Below are 24,622 nucleotides of genomic sequence, written 5' to 3'. Positions count from 1 at the left end.
CAGGCAGGGAGAGTAGGGACGCAAAGACAGTAATCAGTTGAAGAGAAGTACAAATGTTCTGCCTTCTGCTCTCCTCCCACTGAGTGCCAGGAAATGAAAACCTGGGTCACGGTAGCAAGGCAGACTAAAGAGCCCAGAGCAATACACTAGGTTTCCTCCATAAATATATAAAATGAATAAACACCCTGACTGAAAACCTAAATCCAGATACAAGTGTTTCTGATCAACTGACATCTGCATTAGAGAAAATTTAGATGATGTGTCGCTACGGTGTCGCTATGATGAACCGTCACTACCTCAGAAGAGGCACCTGTAAGCTTTCCATGGTGTGTTCTACAGCTGCCACTCCCAAGCCTTATGCTATATATAGCAACGGGGGTGAAGAAACTCTCCCAGTGTTTCAGATCAGGCAATCAATCCATTCCATGTTGTTCCAAATGGCTGCATGACGCCTGGAAGCTACAGAAGGCCATGCAGCTCGATATAAAGAAGTAGTATGATCACTGACGTTTCGTGGCACCTTTTATCTCCTAAACCTATTTAATCCCAGGGATAGGTATTATCACAACTCTACAGAAGAGGAAACTAAAGATCAAAAAAAGGTCAAATTCCATTTCAAAGCCAAGTTTCACACAGCTAGTTGATGGTGGGAGAGCTGGTCTTTGCACTAGACTACCCCGCTTCTTAAAATACTCCATAAAAGGCTCAAAGAGAAGCACCCCTGGGAGTGCTCCAGCCAAAGCCGGATGACCGTACACTGGCATCTCATACAGAAAACGCCCAGGGCGAAGAGCATGCCTACCGGAGCCAGGGTCTGCTCCAGTTGTTTCTACAAGTTTCCTCTTTGAAGAAGATAATCCAGTAACTGCCCAAACAAACATGCAGAGAGTACTCTGGAACATTCTCCGGGTATTTCACATCACCTGGACATTCGTAATCAAATGGCTTTTTTATGGGGCGCCTGGGTGGCTCAGTCCGTTAAGTGTCTGACTTTTGATTTTGGCTCAGATCATGGTTTCGGGGTTGTGGGACTGAGCCCGTGTAGCTAGGCAGGGACTGCCTGTGAGTCTCTCTCTCCCTCTGCCCCTCCCCGCTGCTTAAGTGTGCGCATGCGCACTCTCACTCTCTCAGAGAAAAGAACCCGTAAAAGACAAAGGCTTCTATATAACCGTACACATTTTCAAGAGAGGCAGTCAGACACTGGAGACACTGGGAGGAACTGGAGGCCCACTGACGGCGTGTGCGTCCAGTGGCTACCACCACTTCCCACGGCCTTAATCCAGCAGCCACACTTGCTCCCTACAACCTCACGGAGATCCCGGCTGTCCCCTCCAAGACTACCTCAGACAGAGAACTAGCCCCTGCCCTGCTGGTCTGGCTCTTCGACACCACCATCCCACAGTTCTCCTCCTTTACTGCTCGACCTTGGCCTTGCTCGCCCATTCCTCACATCCCCTGCCTCTAAGGGAAGCGCTACGGCTCAGCTGTCACTCCTCTTCTCTATCCTCACCCAGTCCCTCAATGATTTCATCCAGCCTTGTAACTCTGAAAATCATCTATATGCCAAGGATTCTAGAACTCGTACCACCAGCCTGAACCTCTACTTGAACTCCAGACTCCCCTAACCAAGGGTCTACTCTTCATCCAATAAGAGGTAACTCCCCAGGAACATGTCCAAAAGACACTTCCCCCACAGCCTCCCCTCCCCGTCGTCTTCCACTCTGTTGTGACACTTCCTTCCTAGAGTTGTTCTCAACACCTCTTTCTCTTACGTTCCACGTTCAAGAGGAAAAAGAATTATTGGTTCTACCTTCAAAACACAGTTAAAACCTCCTCTTCCCACCTCGGATCTAAACCACCATCACCCTTCGCCTCAAAACCAGAAAAGCCTAACCCGCCTCCCTGTGTCTGACTCTGTCCTTCGGTCTGGTCTCCTGGGGCAGCAAGTGCGCCTGTCCAAACACAGGGCAGATCTTGGTACTCCCTGTGCAAAATCTTCCAGGGCTCCCATCTCACTCAAGGTTAAAGCCAAAGCCCCAAACAAAGGGACCAAATTCTTAAAGGTCTGAGCCCCATACCTTCTCTGGCCTCACTTCCGGTCACTCTGCTCTAGTCACCCTGACCTCACTTACCCACTTCAGGTCTTTGCTCAAACAGTCCCTCCTACCTGAGGTCTTCCCCGGCCATCCTACTTAAATTACAACTCCCACCCAGGGCTATTTATTCCCCCTTTCCTGCTTTTTTCTCCACGGCACCTACCCCCTTCCACCATACTCTCTATTTGCTTATGTGCAGCACTGTATTACTGTTTGTCTTCCTTAGATCCCATTTCAAGAATGCAAGTTTTATAAACTAGGGATTTTTCCCGTGTTGCTCACTGATGAACTCCCACAGATCTGGCACGTGCTAGGTGCTCAGTAAGTATCTATCAAACGGACGGCTGGATGAATAAATGGATGGATGGAGGGGAGGGACACAGAACATAAACTTCGGCAAATTTGAGAATCCCTTACAAACTTCGTAAGGTTGGAGTCATTTCCATTTACATCTTTCCTCCCCCTAAAACCCCCAAATTTGAAACTTACCACAGCATAAGAGAAGAGGAAAATAGTGTCCAGGGTCCCGAGGAAAAGAGTGGCTTCCTCTGCGCTGGGAAACAAATGGTTGCGGCTCCAGATCTACAGCAACACAACAAGAACCCCGTCAGGCCCCGCTGGTACCAGGCCGTCCTTCGTCCTCCTCAGAGCGCCCGCATCTACAGCCTCTGCCCACCCTCACAGAATCCTGCAGAGGCTGGAGAGAGGAAACCCTCACTCCGCAGGTAAGGAAACACACGTGCTAAAAGGTCTGCAAGGTCAAAGCTATTTGCACAATACTAAAATGTTATCTGCTTTTGCCCTGTAACTTCTCCATTGATGGTGCAAATGCAGGGGAGGAAGGGTGAAACTCCTGTGGCTCAGCAGGAGTCAAGGCAGTTACACTCCATCGTACCATTCACTGCTATAAAAATAATAATAGTTATCGCTATATTTACTGCCACGGTCACAGTCTATTTTTTTGTAAAGATTTTATTTGTTTATTTGAGAGAGATCACAAGTAGGCAGAGAGGCAGGCAGAGAGAGAGAGGAGGAAGCAGGCTCCTTGCCGAGCAGAGAGCCCAATGTGGGACTCGATCCCAGGACCCTGAGATCATGACCTGAGCCGAAGGAAGAGGCTTAACCCACTGAGCCACGCAGGCACCCCACCATGGTCACAGTTAAAAAAAAAAAAAAAGAGCCAGCGATGCCTGGGTGGCTCAGTCATTAGGCGTTTGCCTTCAGCCATGCAATCGAGTCCCCCCATGGGTTCCCTGCTCAGCGGGAAGCCTGCTTCTGCCTCTCCCACTTCCCCTGCTTGTGTTCCCTCTCTCACTCAGCCTCTGTTGGTCAAATAAATAAATAAAATCTTTAAGAAAAAAAAAGCCAAATCACTTGAGAACATCCTTGCTACATGCTAGATGCTCAATAAATATTTGTTGAGTAGGGGGGCGCCTGGGTGGCTGGACCCGTTGAGTGTTGGACTCTTGATGTCAGCTCGGGTCATGAGATTGAGCCCCGTGGGCTCCACGCTCAGCACAGACTCTGCTTGTCCCCCTCCCTCTAGTCCACCCTGCCTCACACACACGCTAATATATAAAAATCTTTAAAAAAAAAATTTCTTGAGCAGTAAGAAGTATTAAGTTTATTAAATGTGGCCCCTGAGTGTACTTCTTTTTAATAATGAACTCGGTGTGCTGGAGTGGAGAGTGGGCACCAGCACTCAGCACACCAAATTCCCAGGGGAGTCCTGAGGGAAAACACCTGGGCAGCTGTGCAGGGGAGAGCGAGGAGGCTGTTTCCTACTTGAAAGAAGGACTGACAGACAAGCTCTAGTTATTCAGATTTGAGTATCTGGCAGATACTTCCTCAGAAAAGAACGAAATAAGCTTATCACTTCAGAATCCAATGGAAGTAAAGACAGACAAATAGATCTTAATGTAAGGGTATAAAAAGTTAATTGATACAGTTTCAGATTCCACATGGCAACTAACCTTTAAGAAATTGCCACTTGCCAAATTCTGGTGTAGTATCAAAGAGGAATGTCCACAATTAACTGAAAAAGCTATTAAAATACTTCTCCCCTTCCCACTATGTATCTGTCAAAGGCCAAATTCTCTTCCTATAGCTCAAAGGATCATGTTGCAAGACACTGAATTCAGAGGCAGACATGAAAATCTACCTTCTATTAAGCCAGACATGAGATTTGCAAAAATGTAAATCAATGCCACTCTCCTCACGAAGTGCTTTTGTTTCAAAAAAATCATTTCTCATAAAATGTTATTTATGTTAACACATAATGGGTTTATTTCACTCACTTATAAATAACTAAAAAACCAAGGTATTTTTTAAGATTTTATTTATTTATTTTAGAGGTGGGGGAGAGGAAGAGGAAGATGGAGAGAATCTCAAGTAGATTCTGTGCTGAGTGTGGAACCCCATGCAGGGCTCGACCCCATGCCCCTGAGGTCACGACCTGAGCTTAAATCAAGAGGTGAACGCTTCACCCACAGAGCCACCCAGGCATCCCTCCCCTTTTTATTGTAGAACACTGATGTATTTTTTTTTTCCAATTTCTCAGTTTTAATTTCTAAAACAGTAAGTATCTAAAAATATGAACCCACATAACCGAAAGCTCTTTGGGATCTTCACAGCAAAAATTCAGAGAACTACTGGAACAAATGATTTCTGAGATGGGTTGTTACAGAAAGGAAATTCTGACTTTAGAGTATTAAGAAGAAAAATCACAATCAGCAATAAGAAAAAATCTTTAAAAGAAAGTAAAATGATAAAAGACTATATAAAGTGAGATTCTAAAGGACTGGGACTCGTTTCTGTGTGGCTTATGGCACCGGGCTTGCCCCTTTAACACCACCTACTGCTGTCGTCATGGAGAAGAGCCTACAAAGCTAAGATCCATCAGTATTTCAGTGCATCAAGGAGGGCCCTAAAGTTTTCCAATTAGAGTTATTTTGCCACATTTTCCCTCAGACCACAATCTTTGACCCTGATACTCATCAGGACCCAGGGCCAAGCCCTGTTGGGCACACACCAGTGTGAGCTAGAGACAGCAGACTCAAGCAGCTGCTCGAAGTTTCTGGAGTTTTCTTTCTTCTCTCAAGATGTCACCAAAATTCCCTGCACGTGTGGCTTTCCCAAGAACTCACAGATTTTAAACAGCTTTCTTCTGCTTCACTGCCAGAATTCAGCTGAAATATACTTTTGATGGCTTACTTAGCAAGTAGAAAACCAAAGCCAGGGGTGCCTGGCTGGCTGAGTCAGTTAAGTGTCTGCCTTTGGCTCTGGTCATGATCCCAGGGTCCTGGGATCAAGCCCCGCATCTGGCTCCCTGCTCACTGAGGAGTCTGCTTCCCCCTCTCCCTCTGCCGCCACTCCCAGCTTGTGTGGACATGCTCTCTGTCAAGTGAATAAACAAAATCTTTAAAAAACAAACAAAACAGGGCGCCTGGGTGGCTCAGTGGTTTAAGCCGCTGCCTTCGGCTCAGGTCATGATCTCAGGGTCCTGGGATTGAGTCCCACGTCGGGCTCTCTGCACTGAAGGGAGCCTGCTTCCCTCTCACTCTCTCTGCCTGCCTCTCTGCCTACTTGTGATCTCTCTCTGTCAAAATTAATAAATAAAATCTTTAAAAAAACAAACAAACAAACAAACAAAACAAAACCAAAAACTAAAAAAAACAACCTAGGACTAACACAAAGATACAGAAAATAGGATAATAGAAAAATCTAGAAAAGAAAATTTACTTCAATCATAGAAGTCAGATCAAGATGAGTATACTAAGTGAGAAACGGTCCATGTTAAACACAGTGAATCATCCAATGTTTCGTGAAAGTCGCTGACAAAATGACTTTACCATGTTGAAACCCCACACACTTCGGTGGTTTAAACTGGCCTGCGTATATGTACAATTATCATGTGAACCACCGGCCTGAATAAACGTGGGGTTTTCCTGTGTCTGGTGGGGAGGGTTTGCACGAACCTACGAGAACAGCTGCGTGCTGAGACACTTCCTGGAAACACAAAATTGCCTGCTTAAACCAACACTGATGGTGTGGGTTTCCTAAGAGAGAATGTTCATCACCGAGTGAGGGCGAGGCATCAGGTGGGGACGTAGAGCTTCCAGCAGCGGTGAGCAGAGGACGAGCTAAGGCTGACCTGCGTTCAGGGGTCTGTTCTCTGCCTACGTGAGTGGTATCGGTTGACGAGAGGTTCTTCAGGGGAAGAGGGGCTGTGGATGAGCTTGAGACAGAAAGCTGAGGACACCCTGAATCCTGCTTCCGGAGAGAGGTCCCCACACTACTCTCATGGAAGGACTGTACTGTCTGGAGAGGCAAGGCTTTTTGATTTAGTGAACAAAATTCTGTTCACAATTTTCAGTCAAGTTGTCTGACTTGTCAAATTTCACCATTACCTCCTTATTATCTTTAAACACAGATTTTAGGTTATGTTCACTGGCTGTTTGCAATGTTCGTCCGAATCAGCAGGATCCATTATAAATTCTCAAGGTAAAGAGACTGTAGGTGCTCAATTCTTTCTGTAAAGCATCTAAGACAGCTATGCATAAAAATGAAGGTTATCATAAGTAATTTCTGACGATGCTGTTCAGGACACTTAAATATTTTTTAGAGTAATTCCACATAGGGGCGCCTGGGTGGCTCAGTGGTTTAGGCCGCTGCCTTCGGCTCAGGTCATGATCTCAGGGTCCTGGGATCGAGTACCGCATCGGGCTCTCTGCTCGGCAGGGAGCCTGCTTCCCTCTCACTCTCTCTGCCTGCCTCTCTGCCTACTTGTGATCTCTGTCAAATAAATAAATAAAATCTTAAAAAAAAAAAAAAAAGAAGAATTCCACATAAACTGCCGGTTCTAAGAATGCTTCCCACTTTGGACAAGAAAGCAGTTTCAAAGTGAGGCCAAGGTTGACAGTTACAGACCCAGAAGCACAGGAGGAGTAAAAGGCACAGACAGCAGCCCCACTCCCAGCAGTGGGCTTCAGGAAGGAAAAAACCCAGACCTTAAGGTCTAAAGGAACAGAAGATCAGCACTGCTGTCCATGATGAAAGAGATGGAAATACAGTCTGAACTTGACTTCTATATAACCAATCCATCCAAACTACTTAATTCATAGTTCTGAATAAACCAGAATGGTGCAACCTGTTTTAGCAGCAATTAGAGTAACAAGTAAACATCGAAGCAGAAAAGTTAACTCGAGTCTCATTAAGAGCGAATAATGTGGGGCGTCTGGGTGGCTCAGTGGATTAAGCCGCTGCCTTCGGCTCAGGTCATGATCTCAGGGTCCTGGGATCGAGCCCCGCATCGGGCTCTCTGCTCCGCAGAGAGCCTGCTTCTCTCTCTCACTCTCTGCCTACCTCTATACTTGTGATCTCTCCCTCTGTCAAATGAATAAATAAAATCTTAAAAAAAAAAAAAAAGAGCGAATAATGTGACATAGGTTATCGGCAGGAAAGAGTTAACACGGCCGGCCTGAGACTGCTCTCCTCCAAAGGGCCTCCTTGTGAGGCGGGGCCCTGGCTGGCATCTGGGAACTGGGATTTTGGGAGGGTTCCCATCTTTCCCTGCTAAGAGTGGCTCACTGTACCTAAACTGTTTCTGCAAACAATGTGGTTTATGCCGAACCTGCTTTCCTTCTGAGAGCCTGCAATTTTGTATGTGCCGGGCACAAGGTGCCTACCTGAGCGGTCCCAATAAAAACCCTGGGCGCTGAGTCTCTAATAACCTTCCCTGGCAGACGAGATTCCACCGACGTTGTCACAACGCGTTGCGGGAAGAACTACGCCCATCCTGTGTGACTCCACCGAAAGAGCACTCTTGGAAACTTGCACTTGACTTCCTCCAGACCTCAGCCCAGGCACTCTTCTTCCCCTTTGCGGACTTTGCTCTCTACCCTTTTACCGGAATAAACCGTAGCTATGAGTGGGACTGTAAGCTGAGTCCCGCAAGTCCTCTTGGTGAATCAAACCTGGGGGTGGTCCTGGGAACCCCCAACTCAGTTACCTAAAAAGTAAAGGCAGCCTTGGGCAGCATAACCAGAAACCCAGTGCCTCAACCAAATCCGGTCATTCTTTATACTAGTCAGACTGTATCTCTCCTCCGGCTTCAACAAGAGAAACCTAGGGAGACAGGTTTTCTTTGAATACTCAGCGGGCCATCGTGCAGAGGAATCGACTACTGTGCCCAGCTGAGAAAACCAAAGATCGAAATTAAACAGCAGAATACTTTTCCCTCCATTTAAGAACTTCCTTGAAGTATTAAAGCAGAAGGCCAGTGAGCATCTTTCAATAATGACAAAGAAAGATTCCATTGTGGCTGAGAGGTTAGAGCACATGACCCCTCTAAGGCCACTCTGTCTTAAAGGTCTGTAACAAGTCTCTTGATCATTTCGACACACGCACTGTGCACACAGCACTAGTCAACAGTCAGTGTGAAATCTGGCCCTCTATTCCTAACATCTTTCTTTTTCTTTTTTTAAAAGATTTTTATTTATTTATTTGACAGAGAGAGAGATCACAAGTAGGCAGAGAAGCAGGCAGAGAGAGGGGGAAGCAGGTTCCCCGCTGAGCAGAGAGCCCGATGCGGGGCTTACCCCAGGACCCTGGGATCATGATCTGAGCGGAAGGCAGCGGCTTCACCCACTGAGCCACCCAGGCGCCCCTCCTAACATCTTTCTTTTTAAAAGTTCCTGATAACTTAAATTCAAGAAAAATCATTCAAGAGGGCTGCCTGGCTGGCTCAGTCAGAATAGCATGCAACTCTCAATGTCAGGGTTGTAAGTTCAAGCCCCACGTTGGGTGTAGAGATTACGGAAAAAAAAAACAACTTTGTTTTTTTAAGATTACTTATTTACTTATTTTTGCAAGGGGGAGAGAGCGTGCAAGAGGGAGAAGCAGACTCCCTGCTGAGAAGAGAGCCCACTGCAGGGCTCAAACCCAGCACCCCAGGATCATCACATGGGCCAAGGGCAGACACTTAACCCACTGAGCCACCCAGGTGCCCAAAAATAAACTTTAAATAAAGGGGGGGTGGGGAAGAAAAACTGTACAAGAGCATCTTCAACACATGAGCTCTGTGAGGACAGGCTCTTTTTGTTTTCTTCTTATCCTCTCTCTAGGCTTTTTTTGCTCACTGCCTAGAACAATGTTTATACAAGATAGACTCAAGAAGCAACTGACTGAATAACCTAATCACATTTTGAGGGGATAGTCCTATAACGTTCAGATATCATTCAACTTTTAATTATCTAAGTAGGGGGAAAATATTCTAAGAAATAAGACATGTTGGGACAACTGGGTGGCTCGGTTGGTTAGGTCACTTGCCTTTGGCTCTGACTCTGGCCAGGGTCCTAGGATTGAGCCCTGCCTCAGGCTCCCTGCTTGGTGGGGGTCTGCTTCTCCCTCTCCCTCTGCCATTCCCACTGCTTGTACTCTCCTGCTCTATCTCTGTCAAATAAATAAATTAGATCTTTAAAAACAAAAAAAAGAGAAGAAATAAGACATGTTGGGGCACTTGGGTGGCTCAGTCGGTTAAGCATCCGACTTTGTCTCAGGTCATGATCTCAGGGGTCCTGGGATCCAGCCCCATGTTGGGCTCCCCACCTCGATCTGCCCCATCCCACCCCCAGATGATCCTCTCTCTCTCTCTCAAACGAATAAATAAAATCTTAAAAAAAAAAAAAAGACATGCCAAGAATATTAATATGTATGTATAATCCCACATAAGCAGAACTCAAGCAATGTGGTAAAGCATGAGTGGAGTGGACTTTTGTATATAAAGATATGAACAATAGCATCTCCATTCCAAACCATCAAAGGATTCACCTGATCCATAATGAATTCAAGGAAGTGGATACATATTCCCTGACTTCTACACTCTTAAATAAGATACAAACAAATGAAACAATTAAAAAGTATATAAATACTGAAACATTAAACTATGTTACACATGGTGCACACCTTTCAGAAGGGGAAAAAAATCAGTTGAAGGTAGGAAAAGTAACATTTTAGGGAAACCCTGGCTGGCTGGGTCAGTAGAGCATGCGCCTCTTGGTCTCAGGATTGTGAGTTCAAGACCCACGTTGGCTGTAGGGATTACTTTAAAAAAGGGGGGAGGGGCACCTGGGTGGCTCAGTGGGTTAAGCCTCTGCCTTCAGCTCAGGTCATGATCTCAGGGTCCTGGGATCGAGTCCCGCATCCGCTCTCTGCTCAGCAGGGGGTCTGCTTCCCCCTCTCTCTCTGCCTGCTGCTCTTCCTACTTGTGATCTCTGTTTAAAAAAAAAAAAAAAAAGTGGGAGCACCTGGGTGGCTCAGCCGTTAGGCATCTGCCTTCAGCTCGGGTCATGATCCCAGGGTCCTCGGATGGAGCCCCACATCAGGCTCCCTGCTCTACTGGAAGCCTGCTTCTTCCTCTCCCACTCCCCCTGCTTGTGTTCCCTCTCTCGCTGTGTCTCTCTGTCAAACAAACAAAATCTTTAAAAAAATTTTAAAGAGTGGAATTTCATCTTGCCACAAAGGGAAAAGCAAAACTTAAATGGGTGGGAGGAAAGTGCAAGAGCATACAAAAGAATATGAGCAAATTCTCAGAGGCAGAAGTGAGTACAGGCACGAGTGAAACTCGATTTAAAAAACTACCTCAGGGGCGCCTGGGTGGCTCAGTGGGTTAAAGCCTCTGCCTTCGGCTCGGGTCATGATCCCAGGGTCCTGGAATCGAGCCCCACATCGGGCTCTCTGCTCCGCAGGGAGCCTGTTTCCTCCACTCTCTCTCTGCCTGCCTCTCTGCCTACTTGTGATCTCTGTCAAATAAATATTTTAAAAAATACATAAAAATTTGGGGTGCCTGGGTGGCTCAGCAGGTTAAAGCCTCTGCCTTCGGCTCAGGTCATGATCCCAGGGTCCTGGGATCAAGCCATATCTGGCTCTCTGCTCAGCAGGGAGCCTACTTCCCTCTCTCTCTCTGCCTGCCTCTCTGCCTACTTGTGATCTCTCTCTGTCAAAATAAATAAATAAAATCTTTAAAAATAATAATAAAATAAAATAAAATAAAAATAAAAATTTAAAAAATAATAAAATTTTTTAAAAAAAAGCTACCTCACTAGAAATGTGTCACTTCAAGACAGTGAGAAGGAAACTGCACAGAAGGGGAGAACAGGCCTGAGTCACAGCAAGCTAAGAAACTGGGCAGGACAATTTGGGTTTTATGCCATAGGAAACAGCCATTTCAGAGAACTAAGCAGATGAATGAAACAAAGTAGAACTTGAGAAGAACTTAGGGGGTGGGCACAGCTCCCTTCCTGAACCCACCCCTGCATTCGCTCTGCTTACCTCCACGGGCAGTCTAATTGACTTGTTAAAAGCAGTTGGGGTCCACTGCTTAGAGATACTGACTTTGACGTTGCTAAAAGTTTTTCTTGATGCGTGGAGCAACGAATAACTGCAAAAGAGAAAAGACACACGGCTGAATGAATGGTGAAGAAAACAGCATTCAATAAAATCCTGGATATGATCCCATTTGTTTTACTCAATTTTAGAATTCTTCTCTTAAAAAAAAAGGGGGGGAAAGTACTGCTTTATGAGAACTATCAACTGAACAGTCTCTCCCAAGCAAAAGAAAAAATTAACTAGTCGTCTTCAATATGAACCGTGTTCACTCCTAACTTAGCCCTCTACCTAGAAGACAGATGTGTGACTGGCCCCAAACCACTCTAAACCACGGCAGCAGTTCTGTAAAGAATTTTAAGTCTTTAACAATCGCTGGCCCCCTGATGCACTGGCCAGTAAGTAGCCTTCTCCTGAGTCCCGTCTTTTCCTCCTACTGATGCCTCCTCTCACGCCTCACAAATGGCTATCCCTCAAGCAAGCATCCAAGATTACTTATCAACTCTTACACAGAGAACCATCTCTGAGTTTCTGCCTTAAAACCAGTAAATCACATCATTTGTGGTGACTTCAGTAAAGATTAATAATAAAACTGACCCAGAAGAAATCATCAAAATAACTGAGTCACAGGGTTATAAGTAACACGGCTCCTAAAACCACACAACCTGGTTCATGGCATCTATGAACCACCAAAGAGAGCCACTGAGGGCCACGGAATCATAAACACAGATGATCCTTTAATCGTGCTAACGCTCGGAAACTCACAGGAGTTCCCAGAGCTCCTCCCAATTGTCTCGGTCCATCTTTACCGCTCAAAGACGCACAGGGCACTCCCTGAATACATGCACCCTTTGTTCTGAAGCTCCTGGTTTCAACAAACAAAAAACTGTATATTAAAACAGGGATTCTCAACCATGGCACTGGTAATATTTTGGGCCCCCCAAATTCTCTATCGTGCAAAGCTAGCCTGTGCACTGCAGGACCCACAGCAGCATCCCTGGTCTCTGCCCACTGCAAGTGGTACCCCTGCCCCCAGGGTGACAACGAAAAATGCCTCCAGGCATGGAGAAAACATGGGCAAAATGGTCCTTGGAAACGACTTAGAGGTACCAGAAAGCACAACAGAAGGAATAACTAGGCTATTTCACGAGCCCACACCAATCACTGCACTTGCCATGCCAACAACTACCTCCCGCAAACAAATAAGCCCAAAAAACAGCAGTGCACAGTCTGAGCAACGAACCGACCTGAAGAAGGTGAGCAGGAACACAACAACATGATGATGGCTGAACCGGGAGAACGCAGTCCCTCTTCGAAAAATATTTGGCCAGGCCATAGTCTTCCTGACCGTCCTTCCCACCTCTGACCTTGAAGTTCGGATGGTGAATTATTTACATCATTTCTTCTTTCTGAAAAGACAAAATGCATTATCATCATTACTTAAAATAGACAGTCTCTCCAAAAACTGAATTATTTAGACTTATAGCCAGCCAGTCAGTATATTATCAGGCCTTGAAAAAAATCACATGGGCTAGCTGACTCCAGAAAACTAGATTGATAATTATGTTTATAACAAGCCCTTGAAAAGAAAAATCCTTGACAAAAGATTAGATCCTAATCAAAGAACTCTCATCCAAACTGATAAGAAAGTCACTAGTTCAGGGGCGCCTGGCTGGCTCAGTCAGAAGAATATATGACTCTTGATCTTGGGGTTGTGAGCTCAAGCCCCAAGTTGGGTGTAGAGACTATTTAAAAATAAAATCTTTTAGGGCACCTGAGTGGCTCAGTCGTTAAGCATCTGCCTTTGACTCAGGTCATGATCTCAGGGTCCTGGGATTAAGCCCTACATCGGGCTCTCTGCTCAGCGGGGAGTCTGCTTCTCCCTGTCCCACTCGCCCTGCTTGTGTTCCCTCTCTCACTGTTAAATAAATATTTTTTTAAGATTTTATTTACTTATCTGAAATAGAATGAGCAAAAAAAGGGAGCATGAGCCAGGTGGGGGACAGAGGGAGAAAGATAAGCAGACTCCCCACTAGGCAGGGAGACTAACGTAGGGCTTGACCCCAGGACCCTGGGATCACAACCTGAGCTGAAGGCAGACACTTAACCAAGTGAGCCACCAAGGTTCACCAAAAAAATAAAATCTTAAAAGAATAAGAAAAGAAGGGCACCTGGGTGTCTCAGTCAGTTAAGGATCTCCCTTCACCTCAGGTCACGATCCCAGAGTCCTGGGATGGAGTTCCGCCTTGGGTTCCCTTCTCCCTCAGCCTGCCACTCCCCCTGCTTTCTCTCTCTCTGTGTCAAATAAATAAATAAATTCTTTAAAAAAGAGAGAGAGAGAGAGAGAATCACTAATTCTGACAGAAAAATGAGGAAAGGAAATGAATAGGCTATTCAGAAGAAATGAAATGGCTGAAAGCTCCAATCTTACCAGTAACACAAGAAAGGCATACTTGCTTGGTTAAGGCAAGAAAATGTTTGCAAAGTTAAAAAAGATTGTGCCCAATGTAGTTCAAGGTCTAATGACTCCTGAACTCTCGTATGCGGCTAAGGGAGGTGAAACGTATTACAGGAAGATAATCAAGCATGTTCATCAAGAGCCTTTGACACAAAAATCCAATTTCCAGGGATCTACTCCTAAAGAAATACAAGGTGCATTCAGGTCTATAAACAAAGGTAGTTTTCACAGCTTGTCAAAGGAGCTTTCTTATATTAAAGAAATAAACTTTGTGTCAGTCATAAGGAAATGGGGAAAGAGGCAGGGCCACTCCCAGCCGTCTGTCTCCACGACTTCCTGTCAGTGCTCCTTGGTCCTCTCTGAAGGCAGCACTGCCCTGACAAACTAAGCATCTAAACTTCATGCCTCCAGTTATTAGTCTGCACAACCTAAAGATGCAGTTAAAAGGGGAATGCGTAAATAATGGTATAGCCACATGGCTGAATAGTTTATAATCATTTGACATGACGAATTAAGGCTTATTAATGACATGAGAAAATGTCACATAAAAAATGGGGCACCTGGCTGGCTCAGTCAGTAGAGCATGGGACTCTTGATCTCAGGGTCATGAGTTCAAGACCCACATTGGGTGTGGATTACTTACCAAAAAAAGTAAGATACAACTTATAAATATAATCAACTCAACTCTATGTTTACATAATATTTACAAATAAATAGGGAATATACTAGTTCTCTCTGGGTAGCAGCATTGTGGGTAATTTTAATTTTCTATACCCTTCCCTAAAAAGTCTACAATGAAGGCAGATATTACTTTTACGATCAGAAGGGAAATCAACATCATTGGATAAGTCCTATAATTTACCTACATATTAGGAAAAAAATTAATTAATAAAATGACCTGTATGCTATGTGTACTATAATAGTCAAGGCTGGAGACAAACTCAAGAACTCCCAGTACTGAGGGGCATCTGGGTGGCTCAGTGGGTTAAGCCTCTGGCTTCAGCTCAGGTCATGATCTCAGGGTTCTGGGATGGAGCCCCGCATCGGGCTCTTTGCTCGGCGGGGAGACTGCTTCCCCCCCCCCCCATCTCTGCCTACTTGTGACCTCTCTCTGTCAAATAAAGAAATAAAATCTTGAAAAAAAAAAAGAAAAGAAAAGAAAAATAATTCCAGTACTAAAACTGGCAAATCACAGGGCTTTGCTTTCCAGGCCGTGCTCCTTGTAACCGCCAGTATACTCATGTTTTCAACTAGCCACAGCTTGGTAGATATAGGCAAACCTTACATGCCCACAGACCCAGCCAAAAGGCCATTCCTGAAACTTTTGGATAAAAGGTACAAAGTTGAGGTGGTTAAAATGTTATCAGCATTACAGCTGTTTCACTTACTGGCCATAAGCCCTTGGACAAGCCAATCTTTATGAATCACAGACGGTCATCTATAAAATGGCATATCTCTTCTGAGAGTTAAGAGATTAAAATAAACAATGTATATAAGGTAATTATATATGTAAGATAATTATTTTAGCCACTGACCTGCCCAGGATTAATCAGTCCCACATGGGTAGAATGTAGCTAATTTCACTTACTCTTTCTGCCTGAAAATGTTCACAATATAATGAGCCAAGTAGGATATTAAAATTCCACTTACAAGACGTAACAAATAAACCCTCTGCCTGTAATTCCAGAAAGTTACAAACCTGAGAGCTATTAGTGTCGCTGCTAAATTTACCTCCAGCCCCTAAATTAAACATGAAACCCCAATGGAACAACTCAAAGCTTTATGGAAAATTGTAGCTCTATGAATTGAACACATTCACACCTCAAAACAGTGTACTGAGTACTTCAGGAAAGGATATGATTTATGAAGTTCCGTAATTTATCAGGTAAAATAATAATTCCAAAAATGTACACTCTACTGGATTGGGATTGCACCGCTCTGGCAATAATGGTTGTGTATTTCAAGGTTGTGTAGTTACATTCATAACTTTACACGACTACCAAGCTGTTTGAGACCATCTGGATTTCATTTCTAAATAAACCACTTTTTCCTTAGCTAAAGTGACAGGAGAGAAAGGACTTAATAAGTACACCGGGAAAATAGTTTGAAATATTCACCTGCTATTGGCAGAATGCCACTTAAAATTAATACTATTATAGCATCTGGTCCTAAGTAATTACAGTAATTAATAACAATAATAATACCTTGCAGTTATATTCCCTGCATCACAGAAGTAATTTCTACTCATCTGTGAGCTCTGCAACCCTGGGGAAGTAGCCAGAGTTTCTGCCAAGTCTGAACCACCAAGCACATCCTACTTTCTGAAGACCATTTTCATTCCTGCTCTAAATACAGACAGAACAAATGTCTAACATTTTTCAAGTGTAAGTAAATGCTGGTATAATTAAAAAACCCAAAATCCATTTAAGTTTTTCTAAATTCATAGTAGCTGACCATTTCGTATTTTCTCAGTTAATGGATACTGAATATACAACTATCATATGGAAATAAGAACTAGCTTTTAAAAACAAAACTTATTGGGCGCCTGGGTGGCTCAGTGGGTTGAAGCCTCTGCCTTCGGCTCGGGTCATGGTCTCGGGGTCCTGGGATCGAGCCCCGTGTCGGGCTCTCTGCTCGGCGGGGAGCCTGCTTCCCTTCCTCTCTCTCTGCCTGCCTCTCTGCCTACTTCTGATCTCTCTGTCAAATAAATAAATTCTTTTAAAAAACAAAACAAAATTTATTAAAAATAAGATCCTTACAATCAAGAAGGATCTGGAACCATTGAGCCATGTTCCACTTTTCAAAACAAGCTGATAATCATTAACTCATCTGATTCATATTGAAGCTTTTTTGAGTCCTAGAAGATCACTCATACAAGATATTTTCCAGGATGAACACTCCACATTGCGTAATCAATGTTACATAAAAGATGGCTTCACATGTAACATGTCCAACAGAAGGCAATCTCCCCTTACCAAACAACACCTTGGGATATAAAGCATTCCAGAACTGCCACTTTCTATAGATATTCAGAGACCATTCCCACCCCACATCAGTAAGACTTCAGGTTGCCATGTGTTAGGAACACTGTGGGAGACACAGCTAGAAAGATAGGGGGAAGGCTGACAGGAAAGGAGATGGCTGTGCAAAGCATCTCGTTCCCCCATGCCCATGTGACCTGACCCAATCTTCACCCTACCCCAACTTCTTATCTTGCTCTCTAGAAATCTAGATATGAGGCAAAGGAACTTCTCCACATGGTCACCCTCCTCTGAGCGATCTTTGCCTCAGACTCCTGAGCACCCCCAGATGACCCTGCCTCCTCCAAGGTCTCTCAAGGAGAAGCCATCTTTCTTCTCACGGTCACTCTTCCTCCTCACAAGACCCCAGTTTCTCTGAACTCAGGCTGGCAGGGAAGAGAGATTCGGGGCCCCCTACTGGCTGCTGCCTTGTCACCTCCTGACCTTCCAGCACTCAACTCTCACAGCACAGAACCTTGCCTCCCTTTCCTTCTGCCACCGCGTCGTCGGTCCCAGCCCAAGAGCCGGGTGGCTCAACTCTGCCTCCCCCGTCCTCTCCAACACCAATCTTTGCCTCTGCCCCACGCTGAAAACCCCTCCATGGTCGAAACCCAGCCAGTACCTACATCACCTCCCCAAACTAGACTGCAAACACCCTTCAGTCTTTCCCTCTCCCACTTCCCACTCAAGTCATTTTACCTCAGCAAGGCTCCCAATTCGGTCACCCCGCCATTTTCCCATTATCCATTATCCTCCTCTTGTCCTCATCTCAGTCGTCACTAACTTGGAATCTAATCAACTCCCTTGCGGGCTGTGTGTGTGTGTGTGTGTGTGTGCAAGAGCGCGCACGCACCTACTTGCTTGCCTCTGTCCTCCTTCCCTGCACCCAAGTAGCTGAGTTTTGCCAGAGAAAAATCACACAAGCAGGCCGATTTCACTTTTTAGATTCAAAACCACAAACCTCAAAGAACATGCAACACTGCCCAGCATGTCTACACTTCCCTAATTATTTTGCTTACTCAACCTCTAAGACGACAATTTCACACTTCACTCTTTAAAAGTTCCAGCATCCTTCTCTCTCCTTCACCTCGTACGATGGCTTTCTGCCAATGACCCCCCCAGAACTAGGGCTCTCACGTGGACCCCACAGTACAGCCAACCGTCCACCTGATACGCCTCCATGGATCTGAAGCAAGATTCTTCATCTCCTCCCTCCAGACCTACATCCCTCCCCCAGTATTTCCCAACTTAAATGATACCACCATTCCTCCAAGTTGCCCAAGGTAACCAGGACTTTTCCTTCACTTTTCCTTCTCTCTCTCAGCTTCCACATCCACCCCATTTCTTTTTTTTTTTTTTTAAGATTTTATTTATTTATTTGACAGAGGGAGAGAGATCACAAGTAGGCAGAAAGGCAGGCAGAGAGAGGGAGAAGCAGGCTCCCCACTGAGTTGAGAGCCCGATGTGGGGCTCGATCCCGGGACCCTGAGATCATGACCTGAGCCGAAGGCAGAGGCTTTAACCCACTGAGCCACCCAGGCGCCCCCATCCACCCCATTTCTAATTACCTCTTAAACTACATCCCAGATCTGTCCTCCTCTCTCTATCCCCACTGCCACCACCAAGATTAACCCCCCGTATGGCCCACCAAGCCTACAGCCAACAGCCTCCCACAGGCCTTCACGATTTCTACATCTACCCCGCCCCCAACTCATTCTCCACACATCAACCAGAAATAGATCTTTTTATTTTTTTAAGATTTTATTTATTTGAGAGAGAGAGCAGGAGCGGGGCGGGGGAGGGGGGACAGGAGCAGAGGGAGAGGGAGAAGCAGACTCCCCACTGAGCAGGGAGCCTAATGTGAGGCTCTATCCCAGGACCCTGGGATCATGACCTGAGCCCAAGGCGGACACTTAACCGACTGAGCCACCCAGGCGCCTCCAGAAATAGATCTTAAAACATAAATCAGCTCTCATTCCTCTGCTCAAAACACACGGATGGCTTCCCAAGACTCAGATAAAAATACAAAACTCTTTGCCATGGCCTTCAAAGTCTGACTACCCCCAGTCCTCCACAGTAAAATAAGAAGGTTAAGGTGTGGGGAGAGCAGTGGAGTTGACAGCTGAAAGGAGGCTGGAGATGAAGGAGGAAACTGCCTGAGGCAATGCTTTGTGGGAGATTTTGTTTGTTTTATTGATTTTCAATAGGTTATATGTACATAAGGCAGAAAAATCAAAAGGTATACACAGTGATGTCTCCCTCTCTGGTGTCATCACTCTGTGCTCCTACATCCTCACAGAATCCACCCCGTGCACACACTCCAGGCAGAGCCCCTCAGAGCCACACATCCACAAAAGAGCATATCACGTGCACTATTCTGCACCTTCTTTTCTTCACTTACCAGAGGTTAGCCATGTCTCCTTATCCACACCTACAGAGTTAGCACATTCCAATCTCCTACCAGTTATCCAGGTGGTTCCCAATCCTTTGCTAGGATGGAGCCAGCCCTACTCCGACACAGTGAGGATCTAACCCATTTCCCTCCTCCTCTCTGCCCACCTTCCTCCCCACCCTTGCCAGTACCACTCTTCCTCACTCATGGCAACCTCCCCACACCTAATTCTTTTCCTGTCCCTGAGCCGTTTCCTGCTTTGGGCCTTTGCATTCGCTATTCCACTGCCTGAAATGCTTTTCCCCTGGTTCCTTGCAAATGGCTTGTTCTTTCCTTTTCTTGGCTCATCCCCAAGTCATCTCCGCCATTGTGTGCCCTGATGGTTCTCTCTCTACAACGCTTGGAGCAGTTTCTCAGTGACCTCTCTCATCTCTGTCTCTGTTTTTTCCCTTCACAGCATTGCTCCCAATCGAATTATTCCCATTTAACTGTTTACATGTATGCTGTTCGCCTGTAAACTCCCCAAAAGCAGTGAGCTCATCTGTCTTGAGTCCACAGCTGTATCTCCAGCACCCAGTATCAACTGATGCTTTTAGAAGCATCAATAAAGATTTTGTGAATGAATGAATCCTTTGACCATAACCAACAATGAACAGTCTCAAAGTGCCAGGCACTGTGCTAGGTACTTGCCCTGAACTAGTACATATAGTTCTCACATCTTGGAGATGAGAAAACAGATTTTATACAGTAATATCTCTTCATAGACGAAGCTAGCATTCAAACCCAGACCTGACCCTAGTCTCTATGTTATACTGTATAGAAAAAAAAGGTTAAAATATCCCAAGTTGGGTAAAACAGAGCCATCAGAAATAGCTCACCTTAAGCTTAGAGGTATAAATTCAGAATGGAGACAAAAAACCAAACCCCACACTTTATCAGTAATAGTGTAACCACTATTACTCAAGGAGTATTCTCAGACTTCAGTTTTTCTATTTGCAAAGGAAAAAGATTATGTGTACGGAAACAGAGAAAGGCAACTGGAAGAGTATTAAACTTATAGTTGAGTTTCGCTATTTTGACCGTACTGTGTATGCTGTAGTTCAGCACCTCAGTGCTTAACACTTATGCAAATATCCTTTTCATTCCACATTATCTCATTTGATGCCATTTACTTATACTACCTGAACCCTTTTACTCAAAACTGAAGTCTTCTGTAATTTTTCTCTCTTCTTAAATTGTTGCATTACCAGACATGTAAAGTACTTAACCCTTACCTGTAAAATTTTCTTGTCTTATTCTAAGGTTCCTAAAACTACATTCTTCCTACATTTTAAACATATTCCAAAGACGAGAAGTTTCTAAGATACAAATCTTTCCCTCTTGGAGCACCTGGCTGGTTCAATAGGTTTAACATGCAACCCTTGATCTTGGGGTCTGGGTCTGAGACCCACACAGAGTGATAGGTCGTACTTTAAAAAAAGGGGGGGGGGTGCCTGGGTGGCTCAGAGGGTTAAGCCTCTGCCTTCGGCTCAGGTCATGATCTCAGGGTCCTGGGATTGAGTCCCACATGGGGTGCTCTGCTCAGCAGGGAGCCTGCTTCCCTCTCTCTCTCTGCTTCCCCCTCTGCCTGCTTGTGATCTCTGTCTGTCAAATAAATAAATAAAATTAAAAAAAAAAAAAATCTGGGGGGGGCGCCTGGGTGGCTCAGTGGGCTAAAGCCTCTGCCTTCGGCTCAGGTCATGATCCCCGGGTCCTGGGATCAAGCCCCGCATCGGGCTCTCTGCTCAGCGGGGAGCCTGCTTCCTCCTCTCTCTCTCTGCCTGCTTCTCTGCCTACTTGTGATCTCCGCCTGTCAAATAAATAAAAAATCTTAAAAAAAAAAAAAAAAATCTGGGTGCCTGGGTGGCTCAGTCGGCTAAGCATCTGCCTTTAGCTCAGGTCATAATCCCAGGGTCCTGGGATTGAGTCCCACCTCAGGCTCCCTGCTCATATGGACTTTGCTTCTCCCTCTCCCTCTCCCCCTGCCCCAACTGTGCGCTCTCTCTCTCTCTCGAATAAAAAAATAAAATCTTTAAAAAAAAAAAATCCTGCCCTCTCCTAGCCAAAGACTTATACTCCAGTTAAGGGTCAGTGCTGTGACATTTCATTTTGTCTGTGATAAGAGGAACAAAACACAACCTTTGATGATACACTTGACCCTGAAAGCTAGAGAGAAACAAGACATTGCGCTTGATTTTTTTTAAGATTTTATTTATTTATTTATTTGAGAGAGACAGAGCGCACACCGGCAGGTTGAGTGACAGAAGGAGAAGCAGACTCCCCGCTGAGCAGGGAGCCCGCCAGTGGGCTTGATCCTGGGACTCCGGATCATGACCTGAGCTGAAGGCAGACGCTTAACTGACTGAGCAGCCCCCATTTTAATTTTATAAAAGTACTGTTTCAGGTCATTTTCTGATGGAAACCAAAAATTAACAAGAGAGAGGGCCCCTGGGTGGCTCAGTCAGTTAAATATCTACCTTCGGCTCAGGTCATGATCCCAGGGTCCTGGGATGGAGGCCTCCATCTGGCCCCTGCTCAGCGTTGAGGCTGCTTCTCCCCATCCCTCTGCCCCTCCTCCTGCTGATGCTCTCACACTCGCTCTCAAATAAATCAAAAATCTTAAAAAAAGAAATATACTGGCTAACTGAACATACTTTAAAAAAAAAAAAAAGATTAATGGAAGAATGATGCTAGGTGAAGCCACGTGTAGCCCACAAAAAGGCATTAAAATTCAAGTTGGAACCACAGACCCTCCAATGGGCCTCAACTCCCTCATTTAAGAATTACATGAGAGAAGTTTAGATAGTTCCTAGTACAGAGCCTGGCACACAGCAAACATCCACCAAATGGCAAAGAAATAGCCAGCACCAAGACACTGAAGAAAGGGAGCAATTAAGATTCAGATTTCCGTCACCCCAGGAACATACTCTTCTCCCTATAAACATTCAGTAATGTTACTATGAGATCACCTCCCATCTCATATTTCAGGAAACACCAAAAACCCTGTGGACGCGTACCCATTATCCCCTGCCAAAAGTGAGGATAAACAGACCACATTCTGCAAATAAGAATACTGGGAGAATGACGAATAAAGTAATGGGACCAAATTCCTTGACTGAGGCCACAGCAGTTGCCAGAACACGAAACTCGGTTATTCCATTAAGATCCTTCTAAGCCCTCTGGCCTCCGCGCGTCTTTCCCAAAAGCCTCTCTTCCCACCCTACCTGCAAAGCGCCCCTTCCCCGGGTCTGAACGACAGCCCTGCTCCTGCACGAGAGCCCTCGTGGCGCGGCCCGTTCCCGACTCTTCCCGAGGGCCCTCCGCGTCCCTCCCGCTCTCCTCCCGCTCCCCTCCGGCTGCGGTCATCGCCCGCCCCGCCCGGCCCCGCACACCCCGCACAGAGGAGCCCACCCCGGGCGGCGGGGAGCGGCGGCCTGCCCGCCCAGCCCACGGCGCCACACCCACCGGCCGCTCCCCGCCGCATCTCCGCGTCGTCGCCCTACCGTCCAAGGAAGCCCCCCGGACGGCCCTCGCGGGCGGCGCCCCCACACCTCACCCCAAGCCGGGCTCCGGCCCCTCCTCGGTCGGACCCCGCGCGCCCGGGCTAGCGCACCCGAGAGTCGCTGCAGTCGTCGTGCTGCGGCCCACGGGCCCGCTCGCTCCGCTCCGCTGCCCGTAGCCCCTCGCCCGCCGCGCCACCTCACCCGCCGCTTGGCGGCCAGGGTTTCCGGACGCTCACGTGACCCGCCCGTCCCCGAGGCATGCTGGGAGCTGTAGTCCGACCGGGGCCTCACCTGCAGGCCGCCGGGGTAGCCGGGGGAGGCGGAGGGAGAGGGAGCGCTAAGGCCTCGGTGAACCTGCCACCTGGGCTGGGGAAGGGGACCGTGGCCAAGAGCCTAAACTGGAAAATGGCAGTGAGAGAGAGATAAGATATAATCTGGAGAGAACTGCTATCTAGGTCATCTTTTTTCAGGAAAGCTTTACTCTGCTCTTTCTTTTTATAATAAGTAACATGCTGCTGGGGCGCCTGCGTGGCTCAGTGGGTTGAGCCTCTTTGCCTTCGTCTCAGGTCATGATCTCAATCAATGTCCTGGGAGGGAATCTGGCATTGGGCTCTCTGCTCAGCAGGGAGCCTGCTTCCCTCTCTTCCTCTGCCGGCTTACTTGTGATATCTCTCTCTGTCAAACAAATAAATAAAATCTTTAAAAAGGGGGGGGGGCGCACCTGGGTGGCTCAGTGGGTTAAGCCTCTGCCTTCGGCTTGGGTCCTTGTCTCAGGGTCCTGGAATCAGGTTGGCATCAGGCTCTCTGCTCTGCAGGGAGCTTGCTTCCCCACCCCACTCCCCGCCCCCGCCAGCCTCCCTGCCTACTTGTGACCTCTCTCACTGTCAAATAAATAAATAAAATCTTAGAAAAATAAAATTAAAAAGGAACATTCTGCTGTTTGCTACTGACCAGCCAGTCATAAAGGCATAAGCTTTAGATCTTTGTTTAAATTAATTAAATGCAATGGCCCCTGTAATCTGCCACTATCATTCACCATTCTGCACTCCACCCCACCAACCCAGACAAATAGATGAATGCCAAGATCCTGATAGCCTCTCAAAAAATTTAAAGGCCTTAGAACACAGGACTTGCAAGTGGAGTCTACTGCCCTCCTGGGCTCTCTTTCAACCGCTGGGGAGGTACAACTTTTTTAAAAAAATCTCCCAACCCAGAAAACCTCTCCACAAAGAGAGCAGAGAAAGAAAACAGATATACTACTGGATAAGCATTAAACCAGAAATGTGACGCTCACGATGAACAATGAACGAACAGATTGCAAAAAGACAAAGGAATCTCCCGCATATACAGCCAGGCAGATATTCCCTTAAATGCGTGTTCTCAGGATAAATAATCACCAGTCCTCAATCGAGAAGACTTGACAGAACATTTTGTCACATATAGTTGGTTCTAACTTTATCGTGGTCACTGGGGAGACTGCCTATGTTGGCTTATCCAAAGGAGAAACAAACTTCTCATATCTTTAAGACAAGAGATAGTGTTGCAAGCTGGAGGAAGGCGCCCAGGGAAGTTAGGCTTTTAGCCACCCTGGGAACTGGGAGACTGGAGCACTCCCTGGACGTTTATTTCAAAATATGGCTCCCGGGTCCTGGAAAGGCTCCTGATAGGAGACTGGCAAGAGATTATTTAGCCATTATGAAGCTATTCGTCTATTTGAAAGGATCAAGAAA

General features: G+C 46.1%; 1 protein-coding gene across 3 annotated transcripts in view; it reads right to left on the bottom strand.

The window, feature by feature from the left end:
* SLC37A3 (solute carrier family 37 member 3) overlaps window positions 1-23,107 on the bottom strand; it is a 49,853-nt gene extending 26,746 nt beyond the window's left edge. The window contains exons 1-4 of one of the 3 annotated variants that reach the window (XM_046020872.1): window positions 22,941-23,107; window positions 12,728-12,889; window positions 11,427-11,535; window positions 2,586-2,678 (exon numbers count right to left, since the gene is read on the bottom strand). In XM_046020872.1, the coding sequence (XP_045876828.1) occupies window positions 2,586-2,678; window positions 11,427-11,535; window positions 12,728-12,816 (291 nt within the window). In that variant the 5' untranslated portion in view covers window positions 12,817-12,889; window positions 22,941-23,107. The remainder of the gene's footprint in view (window positions 1-2,585; window positions 2,679-11,426; window positions 11,536-12,727; window positions 12,890-22,940) is intronic. The other 2 variants (XM_046020870.1, XM_046020869.1) reach the window with 2 other exon arrangements.
* Window positions 23,108-24,622: the final 1,515 nt, after the last annotated feature.

Source organism: Meles meles, chromosome 10 (assembly GCF_922984935.1).
Source record: "Meles meles chromosome 10, mMelMel3.1 paternal haplotype, whole genome shotgun sequence".
Lineage (NCBI taxonomy): Eukaryota > Metazoa > Chordata > Mammalia > Carnivora > Mustelidae > Meles > Meles meles.
This window is presented reverse-complemented; position numbering and strand designations above follow the sequence as displayed.